Raw genomic sequence first — 23206 nt, 5'->3', positions numbered from 1 at the left:
GCACGCACACACACGGGGGGAGACACACTGGGCACACACACATTAGGGGCACGCAAGCACACAATAGGGGAGACACACTGGGCACGGGCACACACGCACTGACAGCGACAGCTCGCTTTGTTCGGGGTCTGACTCCGGACTGGACCCGGCTCCCGCAGCCCTGCAGCAGGGGCTGGGTTAAGCAGCCCCGGGAGGAGGGAGCTGCCGGGCCCGGGGCGGATCGCTCCGCCTGGCCGCCGAGGCCCTGGGCACCACCGGCCTCCTGGGGCTTCCAGCGGGGCGGCAGGAGGATGGGGAGTGGGGTCCCCCGAACCGCCGGGCCCCTGCTGGCCATGGTGCTCCTCAGCCTGACCGCCTCTCTGGGTAAGAGCCTGGGCTGGGCGTGGGGCGAACTCAGAGCGTGGGGTGGGGGAGACAGCAGGAGGGAGAGTTCTGGGCTGTGTGCAGGGAGCGTGGGGGGCGCTGAGGTAGCGGGCGATCATGGGGCTGAGTATGGGGGGAGCGTGGGGGGCGCTGAGGTAGCGGGGAATCATGGGGCTGAGTATGGGGGGAGCGTGGGGGGCGCTGAGGTAGCGGGGGATCATGGGGCTGAGTATGGGGGGAGCGTGGGGGGCGCTGAGGTAGCGGGGAATCATGGGGCTGGGTATGGGGGGAGCGTGGGGGCGCTGAGGTAGCGGGGAATCATGGGGCTGAGTATGGGGGGAGCGTGGGGGGCGCTGAGGTAGCGGGGGATCATGGGGCTGAGTATGGGGGGAGCGTGGGGGGCGCTGAGGTAGCGGGGGATCATGGGGCTGAGTATGGGGGGAGCGTGGGGGGCGCTGAGGTAGCGGGGGATCATGGGGCTGAGTATGGGGGGAGCGTGGGGGGCGCTGAGGTAGCGGGGAATCATGGGGCTGAGTATGGGGGGAGCGTGGGGGGCGCTGAGGTAGTGGGGGATCATGGGGCTGAGTATGGGGGCAGCGTGGGGGGCGCTGAGGTAGCGGGGGATCATGGGGCTGAGTATGGGGGGAGCGTGGGGGGCGCTGAGGTAGCGGGGGATCATGGGACTGGGTATGGGGGGAGCGTGGGGGGCGCTGAGGTAGCGGGGGATCATGGGGCTGGGTATGGGGGGAGCGTGGGGGGCGCTGAGGTAGCGGGGGATCATGGGGCTGGGTATGGGGGGAGCGTGGGGGGCGCTGAGGTAGCGGGGGATCATGGGGCTGGGTATGGGGGGAGCGTGGGGGGCGCTGAGGTAGCGGGGGATCATGGGGCTGGGTATGGGGGGAGCGTGGGGAGTGCTGAGGTAACAGGGGGGCATGAAGCAGGGTTCAGGGGAGAGAGCATGTGGGGGATGCTGCAGTAACAGAGGTGGGTGTGGGGCTGAGTGCAGGGGGAGCCTCTGGGGGTGCTGAGGTAAATTGGGTGCGGGGGTGGGGAGCGTGGGGGGTGCTGAGGTAACGGGGGATCATGGGGCTGGGTGTGGGGAGGAGTGAGTAGCAGTGGTGGATTAGCCAGTGGGCTAACAGGGTCTATGCCCAGGGGCCCTGGCCAATTGGGGGGCCCTGGCAAAATGGGTGCCCCTACGCCCTGAACCAGGAGCGCTGGGTAGGACGGGGCATGCCTCGACCCCATTTCCCTGGCAGGAGTGCGGGGGGGGGGACTGCAGGTGGAAGGGGTGGGGAGGGCCCCCACTTGCTCTGGCCCAGGGCCTCAAAAAACTGTAATCACCCTGTGGTGTGTGGGGGGTGCTGTGGTAACGGGGAAGCATGGGGCTGGGTGTGGGGGGGAGCATGTGTGGGGTGCTCAGGTAACGGGGGAACATGGGGCTGGGTGCGTGGGGAGCGAGGGTGGTGCTGAGGTAACGTGGGGCTGGGGGTGTGTGGGGGGGAATGTGGGCCTGGGTGCAGGGGGGAGTGTGTTGGGTGCTGCGATAACGGGAATATGGGGATGGGTGCAAGGGGGGAGCATGTGTGGGGTGCTGAGATAACAGGGAGCATGGGACTGGGTGTGGAGCTCCCAAAGGTGCCAGAACTGGTGCTTCCTAAGGGGAACTGTCCCTAGCATCACCATGAGGCTGTGTATTTATCTGTGGATTCAGAGATCCTGTAGACACCAGCCACCCCAGTCTGGGTGTTGTGGACCCAGCCCAGCCATGCTGCCCACTGAGGCACAGCACAGGGAACAGACTGTCCCATTAATCACAGGAGGGGAGGTGGGAGCAATGACTAATCCTCCCATATAGGGAAGATCTTGTACCCCAATTTCAGTATAAAATAAATCTTCAGTTTAGCGCTGGATTCTGCCTCGACTTCTGTAAACAGCCGGTATGACTTACAGTAAGAAAACAGTTACATACAGGGGTGTGCACAGGAATAAAAATTTGGCCCTTTTGGAGGGGGACTTTCTGTGTCCCGCACAGCTGGAGGAGCTGGCTCTTCCCTCCCCGCAGCCGGAGGAGCTGGCTCTTCCCACCGTGTCCCCAGAGGACCTGGTTCTCCCCACCGCAGCAGTGGGACTGGTGGAGCTGGCTCTCCTGCCCTCCCCCAGCAGCCAGTGGAGCTCATTCTCCCCCGGCAGCTGGAGGAGCTGGATCTAGGGTGACCAGATGTCCCGATTTTATAGGGACAGTCTTGATTTTTGGGTCTTTTTCTTATATAGGCTCCTGTTACCATAGGCGCCGACTCCAAGGGTGCTCCGGGGCTTGAGCACCCATGAGGAAAAATTGCTGGGTGCTCTGCACCCACCAGCAGCTCCCCCCCCGCCCTAGCTCACCTCCGCCTTCGCTCCGCTCCGCCTCCTCCTCTAAGCGTGCAGGTCCTGCTTCTCCCCCCTCCCTCCCAGCGCTTGTGCTGCAAAACAGCTGTTTTGTGCGGCAAGCATGGGAGGGAAGGGGCAGGAGGGGGAACGCAGCGCGCTTGGGGAAGGAGGTGGGGCTGGGGCTGGGATTTGGGGAGGGATCCAATAGGGCAGGGAGGGATGGAGTTGGGGTGGGGGTGGGGGCACGCGAGCACCCACTGGTGCTGACAAAAGTTGGTGCCTGTGCCTATTACCGCCCACCCCCGTCCCGATTTTTCATACTTGCTGTCTGGTCACCCTAGCTGGATCTTCGCCCCCCCCCCCCCCCCGCCCCAGGCCTGTAGGAGCTGTCATCTCTCACTCTGGCCTAGGGCAGCTTGCTCTCCCTGCCCTGGCCCCGGAGGAGTTCTGTGCTCCCACTGATCCGGGGGCCCATGCCCCTGATTGTATGGTTGAGCCCAGAGCATTGTGTATTCCATGTTCAGAAACTTGGAATAATCTGATTCCTACAGTATTCTTTGTACCTGTATGTGCTATTGCAAACCAGGAACTGCCCTCAGTAAGCCTGTCATTCTTGCTCCTTATTCCCTCCATCAGAGAGAGTAAACCTTTAGCCTGGTACAAGCTCTAGTCCCTCCATGGTGATCTGTCTCTCTTTCCTAATGAGGACAACCTGCGGGTGGGATTGAACCTGGGACCTCTGAACCTAAATGCATGAGCCTCTACTGCATGAGCTAAAAGCCGACTCATTCATCTCTAAGTAGTCTCGATTCCACTAGAGCAGTGGTTTTCAAACTGCAACCCCCTGAGGGGTCCCGACCCCCAGTTTGAGAACCCTCTGCTAGACTAAACAAGCCAAGCTCATCCAGTCTTCTCTCATAAAATAGGCCTTCCATTCCCCTGATCGTCCTCGTAGTTCTTCTCTGCACCTGTTCCACTTTAAATTCATCTTCCTTGAACATGGGTGATCAGAATTGCACTTAGTATTCCAAATGAGGTCTTACCAGGGCTTTCTACAATGCCATTAATACTTCTCTGTGTCTACTGGAAATGCCTCACCTGATACATCCTAGGTTTCAGAGTAGCAGCCGTGTTAGTCTATATTTGCAAAAAGAAAAGGAGAACTTGTGGCACCTTAGAGACTAACCAATTTATTTGAGCATAAGCTTTCGTGAGCTACATCCGATGAAGTGAGCTGTAGCTCACGAAAGCTTATGCTCAAATAAATTGGTTGGTCTCTAAGGTGCCACAAGTTCTCCTTTTCTTTTTGCTGATACATCCTAGGATAGCATTTGCCTTTTTCATGGCCGCATCACATTTATGGCTCATAGTCATCCTGGGATCAACTAATACACCCAGGTCTCTCTCCTCCTCTGTCATATCCAACTAATGAGGCCACAGCTTACAGCAGAAATTCTTGTTATTAGTCCCTAGGTGCATAACCTTGCACTTTGTACTATTGAATTTCATCCCATTTCTATTGCTCCAGTCCTTTAATTCATCCAATTCTTCCTGTACAATATTTTGATCCTCCTCTGTACTGATGATGCGTCCCAACTTTGTGTCACCAGCAAATTTCATTAGCTCACGTCCTCTTTTTGTGCCAAGGTCATTAATTAAATGATTAAATAATAATAGAATCATAGAATATCAGGGTTGGAAGGGACCTCAGGAGGCCATCTAGCCCAACCCCCTGCTCAAAGCAGGACCAATAAGATCTGTCCTAACTCCCTGAGGACCTCCATTAGTAATTTTGCTGTACCTTGATAGTTCTTCCCTTTAGCCAGTTCCTTACCCACCTTACAATGCTTGTACTAAGCCCCATATTCTCCATCTTAATTAATAATTTCCCATATTGTACTATATCAAATGTTTTACTGAAGTCTCGATAGATCAGATTCACTGCATTTCCCTTGGCTAAGAAATCAGGTATCATATCAAAGAAAGACAGCAAGTTAGTCTGGCATGATCTACCTTTCGTAAACCCATGTTGTATTTTATTCCATTTTCCATTTACCTCCGTGTCTAATGTTTTTTTCCTTCAGAATTTGTTCTGAAGCCTTGCATGCTATTTAGGTCAGACTAATGGGCCTGTAGTTTTCTGGATTACTTTTTTCTCCTCTTTCTTAAATATAGGTGTACAACATTTGCTATTCTGCATTCATATGGTACTACCCCTGATTTAATCATTTATTACAAATCCTTGCCACTGGACTTGCACTTTCATGTGTCAGTTCTTTCTGTGTTCTGGTCTGGAGATCCCCCCCAACTTGAATACATTAAACTGGTGGTTCTCAAACTTTTGTACTGATGACCCCTTTCACACAGAAAGCCTCTGAGTGCTCCTCCCCTTATAAATTAGAAACACTTTTTAATGTATTTAACACCATTATGAATGCTGGAGGTGAAGCAGGGTTTGGGGTGGAGGCTGACAGCTTGCAACCCCCCATGTAAATACCTCATGACCCCCTGAGGGGTCCCAACCCCCAGTTTGAGAACCCCTGCATTAAACTCTATGTTTTCCTTCCACCATGGACTTGGTAGTTTCCATTTCTATATACTCATTCCCATCAGCCATCCTGCCTTTGCCCCTATGTTTAGAGCCCTGTGCAGATACATGCTCCTGTCCAAGAGTGTGCAAGCTGCTTGCACACACGAGTGTGAGCAGGGACAGCTGCTGGGGAGCTGGTGCCCCCCCAGTGGGCAGGCTTGGGGCAGTACAGTCACGTCGGAGGACCTGCCCAGGCTGGGCTCCTGTGAGCGTCGGCCCAACATGCTGCTGCTTTCGCCGCCGCAGTTCCTGGCCCGGTTGCTGGGCATGGCCCTGCTGGTCTCGCTCGTTGTCACTAGAGCCCTGCACGTCCGCGTAATCCGCGTTATATCCATGAATGTCAGCTGTGAAACTGCACAGGGCTCTACCCATGTTCTACATCACCATTACTGTTGACAACTGAGGAAAATTATTCATTTAGTTTTGTACCTCTATTATCCTTACTTTCTACCCCATCCTCACTGCATAGCGGCCCCACTTCTTTTCCTATTCTATTTATTTTATATAGTTAAAGAACCTTTTACTATTTATTTTATTTTCCTTCTAATTTTCAGCTTCACTTCCAGCAACTCTCTTTGTCCCTACACTCTCTGACATCCAAAACAGAGCTTTCTTTGCTGATCAATCCCTTTTTCCATTCTTTGTAGGCCCTCTGCTTACTCCTGATGTCCTTTCTGAAGTGTTTATTCATTCAGTTAGATCTGAAGCCCTTCCCTACAAATGTTATGCCCTTGGTTGGGATGCAAATTCCAGATGGAATTTCTTTAAGTCAAAGGTAGAGAAAGTAAGTCTCTTCCTCTTCCATTGGTTCCATTGCTAGAAGTCAGGAAAGAGTTGTTTAGTCTCCACACATGGTTTTAATATACAGGAATAGGAAAATCAGGTAAGTGAGAATATAGTAATGGATAAAGGAACTCCAGAAGATAGGCATATGGACAGCAAAAGGACTATGCCAAATCCTGCTAAGAAATTGAGTGAGGTCAGAGAGAAGACAACTGAGATGTGTTTGTGCTAATGCAAGGAGCCTCAGCAACAAAATGGAGGAACTACAGCTCTTGGTGCAGGACGTTAGAGGGATAACAGAAACACAGTGGACTAGCACCAATAGCTGGAAGACAAGTGTTGTGTTGTTCAGGAGAGAGAGAAATAAGTAAGTCTCCTCCACATTGAGGTCCCTGAGCTCTTCAATCCAGTTGATTTCACTAACTAGTTCCCTTAATTTATCAAATTCTTCCCTTTTGCAATTGAAAACCTCAGTTATGGCATGATTTTGATAATCAAAAGGACCGACTGACTAAGCGGCTGTTCTACAGAAAAGGACCTGGGGATTACAGTGGATGAGGAGCTGGATCTGAGTCAGCAGTGTGCCCTTGTTGCCAAGAAGGCCAACGGCATATTGGGCTGCATTAGTAGGAACATTACCAGCAGATCGAGGGAAGTGATTATTCCCCTCTATTCAGCACTGGTGAGGCCACACCTGGAGTATTGCATCTGGTTTTGAGGCCCCCACACTACAGAAAGGATGTGGACAAATAGGAGAGAGTCCAGCGGAGGGCAATGAAAATGAACAGGGAGCTGGGGCACATGACTTACAAGAGGCTGAGGGAACTGGGATTGTTTAGTCTGCAGAAGAGAAGGGTGAGGGGGGATTTGATAGCTGCTTTCAACTACCTGAAATGGGGTTCCAAAGAGGATGGAGCTCGGCTGTTCTCAGTGGTGGAAGAGGACAGAACAAGGAGTAACGGTCTCAAGTTGCAGTGGGGGAGGTCTAGATTGGATATTAGGAAAAACTATTTCACTAGGAGGGTGGTGAAGCACTGGAATGGGTTACCTAGGGAGGTGGTGGAATCTCTCGCTCACTCGCTCAGTTTTAGAGCTGGCTCAGTGGATTGGGGTACAGGAGGGGGTGTGGGCTCTGGCTGAGGGTGTGGGCTCTGGGGTGGGGCCAGAAATGAGTTCAGGTTGTGGGAGGGGGTTCCAGGCTGAGGCAGTGGGTTGGTATGTGGGAGGGGGTTAGGGCTCTGGCTGGGGGCACGGGCTCTGGGGTGAGTCCGGGGATGAGGGATTTGGGATGCAGGAGGGTGCTCTGGGCTGCAACCGAGGGGTTCAGAGGGTGGGAGGGGGATCGGGGCAGGATGCAGAGGGGCGGGCTCTGGCTGGGGGTATGGGCTCTGGGATGGGGCTGGGGATGAGGGGTTTGGGGTGCACGAGGGTGCTCTGGGCTGGGACCGAGGGATTTGGAGTGCAGGAGAGGGATCAGGGTTGGGGCGTGGGGGTGGTCAGCAGTGCAGGTTCCGGGTGGCATTACCTCAGGCGGCTCCCAGAAGCAGCGGCATGTCCCCCCTACGGCTACTATGCGGAGATGCAGCCAGGCGGCTCTGCGTGCTGCCCCGTCTGCAGGAGCTGCAGAGCTGGTGCTTGGGGCAGGGGCAGCATGTCGCACCCCCTGACTGACCCTATGCTAGGAGCTGGAGGGAAGACATGCCGTTGGTTCCGGGAGCTGCGCAGAGCCACATCAGGCAGGGAGCCTGCCTTAGCCCCGCTGTGCTGCCGACTGGACTTTTGACGGCCCGCTCAGCAGGTGAAAACCGGACACCTGGCAACCCTAGCCTGGTATGAAGGCCCTTCAGTGTAAGAAAGAGGGGGCAATGGGCCCTGGGCCTTTGTGACTTGCTCCCTTCTTCCCCCAGAAGCCCATCTTCACAGCCCAAGTTTGTCAGCCTTTGTGGTGCTCTGGAAAGCCCACATTATCTTCAGGCTCGTGAAAAAATGGGGACTGGGTAGGATTGGGGTGGGATTCTGGGGGTCAATTCACTGCAGTCACATTTCTGTTGCCACTGTGTGTCTGAACTTATCTGGGAAGGAAAGACGGGTCTGTTTATTTTAGTGTATTTTAAAAAACATCATCAAGGACACCAAAACCAGAGCAATAACTCTATTATTACACAGCATACATTTAAATGAATACACACCACCCTGCCAGCAGGCTCAGCTCTGCTCTGCGGGGGCTTCTTCTGCGAGGGGCAGGCAGTTCAGTCTTTATGAACCATGAGTTCTTGGCCTTGAGTGAGTTTGCCAATAAGGGCTTGTTGTCATGAGGAAAAAGCGTCTTTTCAAAAGGTGATCACTGGCATGTTTCGAAATCCAAGCGTAGGCTTGGCCCCTTGTAGTTTCAAACTAGCTAATACCTTAAAATGACTGTTTGCCCTGTCTGCAGTAGGATTGAAAATGTGTTAGCTATCATGGTCTCCAACAAACACATTTGTCAAGTGTGGACAAGCCCTTAGTGCAGAGTAAGATGGGGTGGTTGTGAAGTAGGACCTGGAACTGATACCCCCCTAATCATCTCTACTGAATTGGGCTGGATTCATGCTAGCAACTTCTCAGCCAAGGCTCTGTAGTTCAATCCACTCCCTGTCCCCATCAGTGCGAGTGTGACACCTTCAGGAATGATGCTTGTTTGGGGGAAAGGGTGACTTGCCCTAAGTAGGTGTACAAGACCCTAGTAAAAAGGATTGTGAAGTGCACAGGAATGTTACCGCCAGTCAGTGGGAGACCTAGGGCTAGGATTCATGGTCTGCCTGCTTGCAACTCTGTGCACTTTTCTGTACGCTACAGGGCACCTCTGAGCACTCTTACCAAAACAATGATATTTTAAAGTAGGCTTGGCAGAATTTGATTTTTTAAATAATTTTGATGGATAATATCTGTTTTAAGCATTTTTTTTTTCTGCATAGATTTAAATTTGCACAGTTGGGAGAAATTATAGGTCAGATAATTAATGACAGCCGATGTTTAATGATGATAGATGTTGATATTGAAAAAAGTTAAGGTTTTATAACTATTAAAACACAAATTGTCAACATTATATGTCAAAATATACAAAGTATATCCTTAAACCAACAAATTATACCTGTTTTTACGATTCATTCATTAGTCCATTTGTAACAATCTTAATTCACAGTCTAAATCACTGGATTTTGACTACTAAGGGTATGTCTACACTACGGAATAAGGTTGAATTTATAGAAGTGGGTTTTTTAGAAATCGGTTTTATATATTCGAGTGTGTGTGTCCCCACAGAAAATGCTCTAAGGGCATTAAGTGCATTAACTCGGCGGAGCGCTTCCACAGTACCGAGGCTAGAGTCGACTTCCGGAGCATTGCACTGTGGATAGCTATCCCACAGTTCCCGCAGTCTCTGCTGCCCATTGGAATTCTGGGTTGAGATCCCAATGCCTGATGGGGCTAAAACATTGTCGCGGGTGGTTCTGGGTACATATCGTCAGGCCCCCCTTCCCTCCCTCCCTCCCTCCATGAAAGCAAGGGCAGACAATCGTTTCGCGTCTTTTTTCCTGAGTTACCTGTGCAGACGCCATACCACGGCAAGCATGGAGCCCGCTCAGGTAACCGTCAGCGTATGTCTCCTGGGGGCTGGCAGACGCGGTACGGCATTGCTACACAGTAGCAGCAACCCATTGCCTTCTGGCAGCAGACGGTGCAGTACGACTGGTAGCCGTCCTCGTCGTGTCCGAGGTGCTCCTGGCCACGTCGGCTGGGAGCGCCTGGACAGACGTGGGCGCAGGGACTAAATTTGGAGTGACTTGACCAGGTCATTCTCTTTAGTCCTGCAGTCAGTCCTATTGAACCGTCTTATGGTGAGCAGGCAGGCGATACGGATTGCTAGCAGTTGTACTGTACCATCTTCTGCCGGGCAGGCAAGAGATGAGGATGGCTAGCGGTCGTACTGTACCATCTTCTGCCGAGCAACCATGAAATGTGGATGGCATGCAGTCCTTCTGCACCATCTGCTGCCAGCCAAAGATGTAAAAGATAGATGGAGTGGATCAAAACAAGAAATAGACCAGATTTGTTTTGTACTCATTTGCCTCCTCCCCCGTCTAGGGGACTCATTCCTCTAGGTCACACTGCAGTCCCTCACAGAGAAGGTGCAGCGAGGTAAATCTAGCCATGTATCAATCAGAGGCCAGACTAACCTCCTTGTTCCAATAAGAATCATAACTTAGGTGCACCATTTCTTATTGGAACCCTCCGTGAAGTCCTGCCTGAAATACTCCTTGATGTAAAGCCACCCCCTTTGTTGATTTTAGCTCCCTGAAGCCAACCCTGTAAGCCGTGTCGTCAGTCGCCCCTCCCTCCGTCAGAGCAACGGCAGACAATCGTTCCGTGCCTTTTTTCTGTGCGGACGCCATACCAAGGCAAGCATGGAGGCCGCTCAGCTCACTTTGGCAATTAGGAGCACATTCAACACCACACGCATTATCCAGCAGTATATGCAGCACCAGAACCTGGCAAAGCGATACCGCGCGAGGAGGCGACGTCAGCACGGTCACGTGAGTGATCAGGACATGGACACAGATTTCTCTGAAAGCATGGGCCCTGCCAATGCATGCATCATGGTGCTAATGGGGCAGGTTCATGCTGTGGAACGCCGATTCTGGGCTCGGGAAACAAGCACAGACTGGTGGGACCGCATAGTGTTGCAGGTCTGGGACGATTCCCAGTGGCTGCGAAACTTTCGCATGCGTAAGGGCACTTTCATGGAACTTTGTGACTTGCTTTCCCCTGCCCTGAGGTGCATGAATACCAAGATGAGAGCATCCCTCACAGTTGAGAAGCGAGTGGCGATAGCCCTTTGGAAGCTTGCAACGCCAGACAGCTACCGGTCAGTTGGGAATCAATTTGGAGTGGGCAAATCTACTGTTGGGGCTGCTGTGATGCAAGTAACCCACGCAATCAAAGATCTGCTGATATCAAGGGTAGTGACCCTGAGAAATGTGCAGGTCATAGTGGATGGTTTTGCTGCAATGGGATTCCCTAACTGTGGTGGGGCCATAGACGGAACCCATATCCCTATCTTGGCACCAGAGCACCAAGCTGCCGAGTACATAAACCGCAACGGGTACTTTTCAATAGTGCTGCAAGCTCTGGTGGATCACGAGGGACGTTTCACCAACATCAACGTGGGATGGCCGGGAAAGGTACATGACGCTCGCATCTTCAGGAACTCTGGTCTGTTTCAAAAGCTGCAGGAAGGGACTTTCTTCCCAGACCAGAAAATAACTGTTGGGGATGTTGAAATGCCTATATGTATCCTTGGGGACCCAGCCTACCCCTTAATGCCATGGCTCATGAAGCCGTACACAGGCAGCCTGGACAGTAGTCAGGAGCTGTTCAACTACAGGCTGAGCAAGTGCAGAATGTGCATTTGGACGTTTAAAGGCACGCTGGCGCAGTTTACTGACTTGCATAGACCTCAGCGAAACCAATATTCCCACTGTTATTACTGCTTGCTGTGTGCTCCACAATATCTGTGAGAGTAAGGGGGAGACGTTTATGGCGGGGTGGGAGGTTGAGGCAAATCGCCTGGCTGCTGGTTACGCGCAGCCAGACACCAGGGCGGTTAGAAGAGCACAGGAGGGCGTGGTACACATCAGAGAAGCTTTGAAAACCAGTTTCATGACTGTCCAGGCTACGGTGTGAACTTCTGTTTGTTTCTCCTTGATGAAACCCCCTGCCCCTTGGTTCACTCTACTTCCCTGTAAGCTAACCACCCTCCCCTCCTCCCTTCGATCACCACTTGCAGAGGCAATAAAGTCATTGTTGCTTCACATTCATGCATTCTTTATTCATTCATCACACAAATAGGGGGATGACTGCCAAGGTAGCCCAGGAGGGGTGGTGGAGGAGGGAAGGAAAATGCCACACAGCACTTTAAAAGTTTACAACTTTAAAATTTATTGAATGCCAGCCTTCTTTATTGGGGGCAATCCTCTGTGGCGGAGTGGCTGGTTGGTCGGTGGCCTCCCCACCGCGTTCTTGGGCGTCTGGGTGTGGAGGCTATGGAACTAGGGGAGGAGGGCGGTTGGTTACAGAGGGGCTGCAGTGGCAGTCTGTGCTCCAGCTGCCTTTGCTGCAGCTCAACCATACACTGGAGCATACTGGTTTGGTCCTCCAGCAGCCTCAGCATTGAATCCTGCCTCCTCTCATCACGCTGCCGCCACATTTGAGCTTCAGCCCTCTCTTCAGCCCACCACTTACTCTCTTCAGCCCGCCACCTCTCCTCCCGGTCATTTTGTGCTTTCCTGCACTCTGACATTATTTGCCTCCACGCATTTGTCTGTGCTCTGTCAGTGTGGGAGGAGAACATGAGCTCAGAGAACATTTCATCTCGAGTGCGTTTTTTTTTCTTTCTAAGCTTCACTAGCCTCTGGGAAGGAGAAGATCCTGTGATCATTGAAACACATGCAGCTGGTGGAGAAAAATAAAGGGACAGCGGTATTTAAAAAGACACATTTTATAAAACAGTGGCTACACTCTTTCAGGGTAAACCTTGCTGTTAACATTACATACATAGCACATGTGCTTTCGTTACAAGGTCGCATTTTGCCTCCCCCCACTGCGTGGCTACCCCCTCGACCTTCCCCCCTCCCTGTGGCTAACAGCGGGGAACATTTCTGTTTAGCCACAGGCAAACAGCCCAGCAGGAACAGGCTCCTCTGAGTGTCCCCTGAAGAAAAGCACTCTATTTCAACCAGGTGACCATGAATTATATCTCACTCTCCTGAGGATAACACAGAGAGATAAAGAACGGATGTTGTTTGAACGCCAGCAGACATACACTGCAATGCTTTGTTGTACAATGATTCCCGAGTACGTGTTACTGGCCTGGAGTGGTAAAGTGTCCTACCATGAAGGACGCAATAAGGCTGCCCTCCCCAGAAACCTTTTGCAAAGGCTTTGGGAGTACATCCAGGAGAGCCACGAATGCCAGGGCAAAGTAATCCTTTCACATGCTTGTTTTTAAACCATGTATAGTATTTTAAAAGGTACACTCACCGGAGGTCCCTTCTCCGCCTGCTGGGTCCAGGAGGCAGCCTTGGGTGGGTTCGGGGGGTACTGGCTCCAGGTCCAGGGTGAGAAACAGTTCCTGGCTGTCGGGAAAACCGGTTTCTCCGCTTGCTTGCTGTGAGCTATCTACAACCTCATCATCATCATCATCATCTTCTTCGTCCCCAAAACCTGCTTCCGTGTTGCCTCCATCTCCATTGAAGGAGTCAAACAACACGGCTGGGGTAGTGGTGGCTGAACCCCCTAAAATGGCATGCAGCTCATCATAGAAGCGGCATGTTTGAGGCTCTGACCCGGAGCGGCCGTTTGCCTCTCTGGTTTTCTGGTAGGCTTGCCTCCGCTCCTTAAGTTTCACGTGGCACTGCTTCGGGTCCCTGTTATGGCTTCTGTCCTTCATGCCCTGGGAGATTTTGACAAAGGTTTTGGCATTTCGAAAACTGGAACAGAGTTCTGATAGCACGGATTCCTCTCCCCATACAGCGATCAGATCCCGTACCTCCCATTCGGTCCATGCGGGAGCTCTTTTGCGATTCTGGGACTCCATCATGGTCACCTCTGCTGATGAGCTCTGCGTGGTCACCTGCAGCTTGCCATGCTGGCCAAACAGGAAATGAGATTCAAAAGTTCGCGGTTCTTTTCCTGTCTACCTGGCCAGTGCATCTGAGTTGAGAGTGCTGTCCAGAGCATAGAATCATAGAATCATAGAATCATAGAATATCAGGGTTGGAAGGGACCCCTGAAGGTCATCTAGTCCAACCCCCTGCTCGAAGCAGGACCAATTCCCAGTTAAATCATCCCAGCCAGGGCTTTGTCAAGCCTGACCTTAAAAACTTCCAAGGAAGGAGATTCCACCACCTCCCTAGGCAACGCATTCCAGTGTTTCACCACCCTCTTAGTGAAAAAGTTTTTCCTAATATCCAATCTAAACCTCCCCCACTGCAACTTGAGGCCATTACTCCTCGTTCTGTCATCTGCTACCATTGAGAACAGTCTAGAGCCATCCTCTTTGGAACCCCCTTTCAGGTAGTTGAAAGCAGCTATCAAATCCCCCCTCATTCTTCTCTTCTGCAGGCTAAACAATCCCAGCTCCCTCAGCCTCTCCTCATAAGTCATGTGTTCTAGACCCCTAATCATTTTTGTTGCCCTTCGCTGGACTCTCTCCAATTTATCCACATCCTTCTTGTAGTGTGGGGCCCAAAACTGGACACAGTACTCCAGATGAGGCCTCACCAATGTCGAATAGAGGGGGACGATCACGTCCCTCGATCTGCTCGCTATGCCCCTACTTATACATCCCAAAATGCCATTGGCCTTCTTGGCAACAAGGGCACACTGCTGACTCATATCCAGCTTCTCGTCCACTGTCACCCCTAGGTCCTTTTCCGCAGAACTGCTGCCTAGCCATTCGGTCCCTAGTCTGTAGCGGTGCATTGGATTCTTCCATCCTAAGTGCAGGACCCTGCACTTATCCTTATTGAACCTCATCAGATTTCTTTTGGCCCAATCCTCCAAACCCCCCCCTCCAGCGTATCTACCACTCCTCCCAGTTTAGTATCGTCCGCAAATTTGCTGAGAGTGCAATCCACACCATCCTCCAGATCATTTATGAAGATATTGAACAAAACCGGCCCCAGGACCGACCCCTGGGGCACTCCACTTGACACCGGCTGCCAACTAGACATGGAGCCATTGATCACTACCCGTTGAGCCCGACAATCTAGCCAGCTTTCTACCCACCCTATAGTGCATTCATCCAGCCCATACTTCCTTAACTTGCTGACAAGAATACTGTGGGAGACCGTGTCAAAAGCTTTGCTAAAGTCAAGAAACAATACATCCACTGCTTTCCCTTCATCCACAGAACCAGTAATCTCATGATAAAAGGCGATTAGATTAGTCAGGCATGACCTTCCCTTGGTGAATCCATGCTGGCTGTTCCTGATCACTTTCCTCTCATGCAAGTACTTCAAGATTGATTCTTTGAGGACCTGCTCCATGATTTTTCCAGGGACTGAGGTGAGGCTGACTGGCCTGTAGTTCCCAGGATCCTCCTTCTTCCCTTTTTTAAAGATTGGCACTACATTAGCCTTTTTCCAGTCATCTGGGACTTCTCCGGTTCGCCACGAGTTTTCAAAGATAATGGCCAATGGCTCTGTCACAATGGAGCAGTCACAATGGAGCACTCTGGGATCGCTCCCGGAGGCCAATACCGTCGAATTGTGTCCACAGTACCCCAAATTCGAGCCGGCAAGGCCGATTTAAGCGCTAATCCACTTATCAGGGGTGGAGTAAGGAAATCGATTTTAAGAGCCCTTTAAGTCGAAATAAAGGGCTTCATCGTGTGGACAGGTGCAGGTTTACATCGATTTAATGCTGCTAAATTCGACCTAAAGTCCTAGTGTAGACCAGAGCTAATATCTCAGGTTGCATTTTCACATACTCTGACTTTCTGTACATTTATTTTATTATCGTAGAAATATTTGTTCATAGGTTTGTGTTTGTATGGTGAAATTTTACATTTACCGATAAACATCTAAGCCTTCCAAGTTTATTTACAAGTTACGTGGGTAGGTGTGATGACTCTTCCAAATGCACAAGGACCATGCCACATGATTTGGCATGTCTGGAGGGGAAGCCCACCTACCTTCAGAGGCTGGGAGCCTTACCAGGGTGCTGCCTGTCGGTGCTGCTTGGGACTCCAACTTCCACATCTGCCTCTAGTGCCACATTGTCTAATAAACTGTAACTTCCCTCAACCCTTTGGCTCCTGGAAGGGAGCAGGAACCTTACCTGCATCCCAGAGCCTCCTGACTGATGGTGACAGGGGCCGGCAGGGATTGACAGCTGGGGGTATCCAGCACAGATGAGTGGCATTTTTTGTTTGCAGCAGTCTCTAATAGTAACTACTCTATTCGCAGGAATAACCTTATCTCTTATCAGTCTCTTATCAACACTCAGCCCTTTATTACACAGCCCTTAAAATGACCTGGACAGGGGAAAAGCTAGGCCCTGGGCTCTTGTTTGCTTCTTCACAAATCTGAAGAAAGCCTGGAAAGATTCTTCACCAAAGAGTTTATATACTTTTCGTTGTTTTTTTACATTTGAAATTCTAGTCTGGTACGTGGGCAGTCTCTTGTGTGAAAAGAGAGCCGGTCAGATTATTACATCACTGCACTGAGAAAGTGACATCTCTGTGACAGTGAGGTGGTCAGCCTGCTTAAAACTCCTATTTAGTGTCAATGCCCAAGAAAGCCATGACTAAAAAATGGCTGTTAAGATTCAGCCTCTCTGGCCTTGCTGAGAAAGCTCACAGCCCATGATTCTGACACCTCCCATAAATCTTCAGCATAACCAGAGAAGTCCAGACTTGATACCAATGATATCTGTAACCTAAAATTAATAATAAAATTCCAAGCAGAAAAAAGTGAAAACGGAAATGTCTTCCTTCTAGGTTATCTTTCTGTTGCAGAATGAAGCAAAACAACAAAAAAGAATGGACACAAACAATCTTATCTTTCCATTGTAGGTCATCAGTAGACAGGAAAATCAGACTCTCCTTTAGCCTTCTGGGTAGCCCCTGCTACTTTTCAGATGTTGCTGTTTTAGATGCTCTGGTTCAATAACTTGCTGCACTGAGTTGTGTACCAAAACAAGGACAATCAGTCAGTGCTGGCTCCTTTGCAGCCCGTCAGGCTTTGCAATTATTTGTTGTTTGCTTGCTAGAGTGCAGTTATTCTTATCATTATGACTGAGCAGATATTTCAGTTCCAACATTCTGTATGCAATGGTTTATAGTCTCCCACGCAAGTGCTTCTGGGGCTGTATTGTCTCGGGCTAGCTCTCCTCTCCACAATGTGCTGTGTGAGCCACATGTGAGGGTAGTTGTTTGGAAAGTTCTGAGAAAAACCTCAAACAAATTCCACTGCTTATTGTGTTCAAATGTAGGTGCTTTTTCCTGGCTGAATACATATTAGATATATTGTGCTTATGTAACCCACACACCTCCTGGGTGTGGTGTTCTGTCCCATCTAGTGGCACCGAGACCATTTAGAGAGAGATTAATATGCCTGTTCTACAGCCTTAGCTAACAGCTATATAGCTTTTATCTGATGCAGTAGAAGCTCATGCACTAAGCTCCAGAGGTCCCAGGTTCAGTTCCCCCTGCTGATGACCAGGGTTTGTCAGTGTTACACTTAGTCTGTAAAGCTGGGTGTAGGCTCCTTAGCTGAGAACTTCTGAGCCTTTATGGTAACCCCCAGCTGCACAGGGGTTTCTGCAGGGGGATGATGTCATGCTGAAATGCAGGAGGCATCTGTGTGTACAGCAGCACGGTCCTTGTGAGGATTCTACTGTCTTCCCCACACTGTTCTGCAGCCTCCTATTGCAGTGCTCCGGAAAGCTAGGAGGCCCTCCAGTGACTATTCAGAATGGGCTTCACTGTCCATTGTGTTAGGCAGCATGTGACTGCTTGGTGTTCTATCGCCCTGTGGTGCTCCTTCAGATTCCAAGGTCTAGCTGCCTCAGAAACACCCCTGGGTTTGTCTCTGTTGCAGCATGAGGGTGGATCAACCAATCTCAACCCAAGGCAGTGCAGTGCACACCTGTTCAGTGGTGTTCTGCTCTGCCTCCTGCCCAGGTTGGTTTGCAGTTATTCACCTCAGTTGAATAGCCTGTCCAGCTTTTGTGGTTGCTGAGCTGGCTGTCATAGAAGTTAAGCCCACAAGGGACCATTATGATCATATAGTCCAGAGGTGGGCAAACTACGGCCCGCAGGCCATATCCGGCCCGCAGGACCCTCCTGAGCTCCTGGCCCTGGAGCTCCTGGCCCCGGAGGCTAGCCCCCGGTCCCTCCCCTGCTGTCCTCCCTCCCCCGCAGCCTCAGTTCACTGCGCCTCCCGCGCAATGCTCTGGGTGGCACGGCTGTGAGCTCCTGCCGGGCAGCGTGGCTGGCTCTGGCCAGTAGCGGGGTGGGGTGGGGGGTTGGATAAGGGGCAGAGGGTCCCGGGGGGGCAGTCGGGGACAGGGAACGGGGTGGTTGGATGGGGCAGAGGTTCTGGGGGGTGGCTGTCAGGGGACAGGGAGCAGGGGGGGTTGGATAGGGAGTGGGGTCCTGAGGAGGTGGTTGGGGTGGGGGTGTCCCGAGAGGGGGCGGCCAGGGGACAAGGAGCAGGGGGGGTTGGATGGGTCGGGGGTTCTGAGGGGGGCAGTTAGGGGGCAGATGGGGGGCAGTCTGTTTGGGGAGGCACAGCCTTCCCTACCCGGCCCTCCATACAGTTTGGCAACCCCAAAGTAGCATTCAGGCCCAAAAGTTTGTCCACCCTGATATAGTCTGACTTCCTGCCAGCCAGAGGCAGATGGCACAAAGAACATTTGTGCCCACCCCCCCACACTCCCTGCCATGGGGCCCTGCCCCCTGCTCCTCACCTTCCCCCATGGCTCTGCCTCCTGGCCTGGCCAAAAGCTGGTTGGTGGTAAGAGCTGCCCAGGGTGTCTGAACCACTGTGGGGAGCCTTGGACCCTCCACCTGCCCTGGGTGGCGCACCCTGGGGGACAGGGACACTGGCATCCCAGCACCTCACCCAGGGCAGGCGGAGGGTCTGGGGTTCCCCACAGCTGCCCGGTCTACCTGGGTAGCTCTTACTGCAGCCTAGGGTGACCATACATCCCATTTTGCCTGGGACAGTCCCCTTTTTAACCCTGCCACAGATGTCCCAACTTTTTTGGCAAAACTGGGCATTTGTGCTGTGTGCTCTTACCAGCTGATCATCAGTTGGCAAGAGCAAATGGGACAAATGCCCAGTTTTGTGAAAAAGGGGTTGGGGGGTAAGTGGTTGGGCTAGGGGCGTGAGTGGTGGGGTACAGGGGGGTGAGCAGTGGGGGGAGGGTTCGGGCCAGGTCTGTGCAGGGCAGGGGCTCGGGAGAGGGACTCGAGCCAGGTCCATGCAGGGTGGGCGTGGGGGCAGGACCGGCCTTAAGGGTGGGCCACCCCGGCGACCTCCCAGGGTGCCATAATCAAGCAGGTGCCATGTGGCAGTGCAGAGGTGTGCATGGCTGGTGTAGAGTCAGAAACTGCTCCCAGCTGGCAGGAGAGTGCCACATTGGGTGATGCCCAGATTTCTCTGGGCTTCCTCCCAGAGGAGGAATATGGGGGGAGTGAGTGGTGACATGCACATACTGTTCACCCCCAACGTTCCCTTGTGCCACCCTAGGGGGCTGGGGGGGGAGTGAAGAGCAACACCAATTCCGTTCATTCAGGTCACTTTCCCCCACCTGGGCTGTGCTGGGAGGCGAGCATCAGGGCCTGCTGCTCTCTTCTCTCCCCTTACGCAGCCCAGGTGGGGCAAGTGACCTGGATGAAGGGAGCCCTGATGTTGCTCCTCGCTCCCCCGTCACTCACATCTCCCAGGGGTGCATGAGGAGGAGCAGCATTTGAGGGGGGAGCAAGCAGCAATGCCAGCTGCTCCATGCATACAGGTCAGTTTCCCCACGTGGGTGCAGGAGGGTGGTGCAGGGGTTAGGGGCAAAGGGGAAACAGTGCAGGGATTAGGGGCACAGAAGGGGGCGGGGTGCAGGGGGGATGGGGAGTCTGGGGAGCCCACAGGGGCCAGGGACAATGTTGGGGGGTGCCCTGCCCACAGGGGCTAGGAGAGCTGTTTTCTTGAAGGCCAGCCCTGGGAGGGGGAGAGGGGCTCAGAACCAAGGGGATGGAGGAGAGTGGCTTGGGACCGGGCCGGGGGGGAGAGGGGCTCGGGCCACATCCGTGTGGGGGGGATCAGGAAGAGGGGCTCGGACTAGGTCTGTGCGTGGGGGGCAGGGGGTCTGGGGAGAGGGTTTGGGTGAGCAGCTCAGCCAGCTCCACCCTACTGCAGCCGGGCTCTGGCTTCTGGCCTGACCAGGAGGGGAGAGGAGAAGCGGGGCAGCGGGGCCCCAGGAGGCTGAGGGGAGAGAAGGAGCAGGGGGAGGGCGGGAGTTCCAGCAATTGTGCTGGGGCCGCCAAATTGGTCAGGGCCCTTGGGCATGGGTCCCATTGGCCTGTGTGGTAATCTGCCGCTGCTGCCAGCTCGATCGGAGATTCTCCTCCAAGCTCCCTTCCCAGACTCTTGCTCTCAGCAAGGCTCATGGCCATGGCAGGGCAAAGAGGCGTCAGGGAGGGAAGTCATCCATGTGGCTTCCTGCAGCACAGCACTGGGCTGGGACGTAGCCTCATGCTATAAAGCCCAGCACCTGTCTAGCATAGCAGCAACCTTCCTGGCTGCATTTCCCAGGGACTATTTACAACCTCTGCTCCCAGATGGCTTCAGAAAGCACTGGTCAGCTGTGCCAGCTGCAGGCCATAAATAGAGCAGGCTCAGCAGCAGGGGTGGCGTTCCTGAAAGAGGAGCTGCTTCTGGCTCTGCGAGTGTCACTGGACACGCTGCAGCCTCAGCACAATGCAGGCTAAAGGGCACCTCCAGGAGCTCTGGGAAGGCCAAGGGCCGCAGAATCGCCAGCCCCAAGTGTTCAGTTGTCAGCAGGCAAGCCCCCAAATCATCAGATTTCAGAGCATCCTAGATGCTGGGGTTCTTTACCTTTGGTTCCTGAGCATTTAGGGTTGCCATCCTCAGGCCCCTGCAACTAGGGGGCTAGAAGCACACTTGGGAGATTGTAAGGCTTTGGGGTTGGGATAAAATCCCCCGGGTTGGCAATGTTGCGTGGGCTTTTTAACAGGAGCTGCACTGAGTATCTTGCTGCCTCTGGCCAGAAAAGGGCTCATTCAGTAACTCATTCAAGGGCTTGAAGTGCAGTCACAGCCCCACCCCTACTCCACACCCAGTGTGTGGCACCCAGAGCCATAACCCCCAGCCCCCATAGAGTCATAGAAATGTAGGACTGTAAGGGACATTGGACCTTGAGAAGTCAAGTCTTGTCCCCTGCGCTGGGGCAGGACCAAGTAAACCTAGACCACCCCAACAGGTGTGTGTATAACCTGTTCTTAAAAACCTCCCATGAGGGGATCCCAAGGGAGGTCACGGGAGCCTGTTCCAGTGCTGCTATGCCCACTGCGTGCAAATGTGTTCACTCCATCTCAGAAAATATATATCAGAATTGGAAAAGGTTCAGAAAAGGGCAACAAAAATGATTAGGGGTATAGAACGGCTTCTGCATGAGGAGAGATTAATAAAACTGGGACTTTTCAGCTTGGAAAAGAGGCGACTAAGGGGGGATATGATAGAGGTCTATAAAATTATGAGTGGTATAAAGAAAGTAAATAAGGAAGTGTTATTTACTCCTTCTCATAATACAAGAACAAGGGGCCACCAAATGAAATTAATAGGTAGCAGGTTTAAAACAAACACAAGAAAGTATTTTTTCACGCAACACACTGTCAACCTCTGGAACTCCTTGCCAGAGGGTGTTGTGAAGGCCAGTACTATAAGGGGGTTCAAAAGGGAGCTAGATAGATTCATGGAGGATAGGTCCATCAATGGCTACTAGCCAGGATGGGCAGGGATGGTGTCCCTAGCCTCTGTTTGCCAGAAGCTGGGATTGGGTGACAGGGCATGGATCACTTGATGATAACCTGTCTCTTCATTCCCTTTGGGGGACCTGCCATTGGCCACTGTCAGAGGACAGGATACTGGGCTTGATGGACCTTTGGTCTGACCCAGTAATGCCGTTCTTATGTTCTTATGCTATCTGTACAGATAGAATTTTTTTCCTAATACCTAACCTAAATCTCCCTGGCTGCAGGTTAAGCCCATTTCTTCTTGTCCTATCTCCAGTGATCATGGAGAACAACTGATCACCATCCTCTTTAGAACAGCCCTTAGCATATTAATGCCCCCCACCCCATTAGTCTTCTTTTCTCAAGGGCTGGGTTCAATATCTAGGGGTTGTCTTAACATTACAAATCAGAATCAACTCCAGTCCTCACCCAGTAATCTGGGAAAACTAAACACCACCCCATGGCGCCTCTAAGCCCTGGTCTACACTAGGACTTTAGGTTGAATTTAGCAGTGTTAAATCAATGTAAACCTGCACCCGTCCACACAATGAAGCCCTTTAATTCGACTTAAAGGGCTCTTAAAATCGATTTCCTTACTCCACCTCTGACAAGTGGATTAGCGCTTAAATCGGCCTTGCCGGCCTGAATTTGGGGTACTGTGGACACAATTCGACGGTATTGGCCTCCGGGAGCTATCCCAGAGTGCTCCATTGTGACTGCTCTGGACAGCACTCTCAACTCAGATGCACTGGCCAGGTAGACAGGAAAAGAACCGCGAACTTTTGAATCTCATTTCCTGTTTGGCCAGCGTGGCAAGCTGCAGGTGACCATGCAGAGCTCATCAGCAGAGGTGACCATGATGGAGTCCCAGAATCGCAAAAGAGCTCCCGCATGGACCGAATGGGAGGTACGGGATCTGATCGCTGTATGGGGAGAGGAATCCGTGCTATCAGAACTCCGTTCCAGTTTTCGAAATGCCAAAACCTTTGTCAAAATCTCTCAGGGCATGAAGGACAGAGGCCATAATAGGGACCCGAAGCAGTGACGCATGAAACTGAAGGAGCTGAGGCAAGCCTACCAGAAAACCAGAGAGGCGAACGGCCGCTCCGGGTCAGAGCCCCAAACATGCCGCTTCTATGATGAGCTGCATGCCATTTTAGGGGGTTCAGCCACCACTACCCCAGCCGTGTTGTTTGACTCCTTCAATGGAGATGGAGGCAACACGGAAGCAGGTTTTGGGGACGAAGAAGATGATGATGATGATGATGAGGTTGTAGATAGCTCACAGCAAGCAAGCGGAGAAACCGGTTTTCCCGACAGCCAGGAACTGTTTCTCACCCTGGACCTGGAGCCAGTACCCCCTGAACCCACCCAAGGCTGCTTCCTGGACCCGGCAGGCAGAGAAGGGACCTCCGGTGAGTGTACCTTTTAAAATACTATGGTTTAAAAGCAAGCATGTGAAAGGATTACTTTCCCCTGGCATTCGCGGCTCTCCTGGATGTACTCCCAAAGCCTTTGCAAAA

At 52.3% G+C, this 23206-nt stretch overlaps 1 protein-coding gene across 1 annotated transcript in view; it reads left to right on the top strand.

Moving 5' to 3' along the window:
• Positions 1 to 284: 284 nt before the first annotated feature.
• Positions 285 to 23206, top strand: part of SHISA4 (shisa family member 4) — a 43899-nt gene continuing 20977 nt past the window's right edge. The window contains exon 1 of the mRNA XM_077839475.1: positions 285 to 363. Within this exon, the coding sequence (XP_077695601.1) occupies positions 291 to 363 (73 nt within the window). The 5' untranslated portion in view covers positions 285 to 290. The remainder of the gene's footprint in view (positions 364 to 23206) is intronic.

This window comes from Eretmochelys imbricata, chromosome 21 (genome assembly GCF_965152235.1).
Source record: "Eretmochelys imbricata isolate rEreImb1 chromosome 21, rEreImb1.hap1, whole genome shotgun sequence".
NCBI lineage: Eukaryota > Metazoa > Chordata > Testudines > Cheloniidae > Eretmochelys > Eretmochelys imbricata.
Note: the sequence above shows the minus strand (reverse complement) of the source record. Positions and strands in the feature narration are given on the sequence as shown.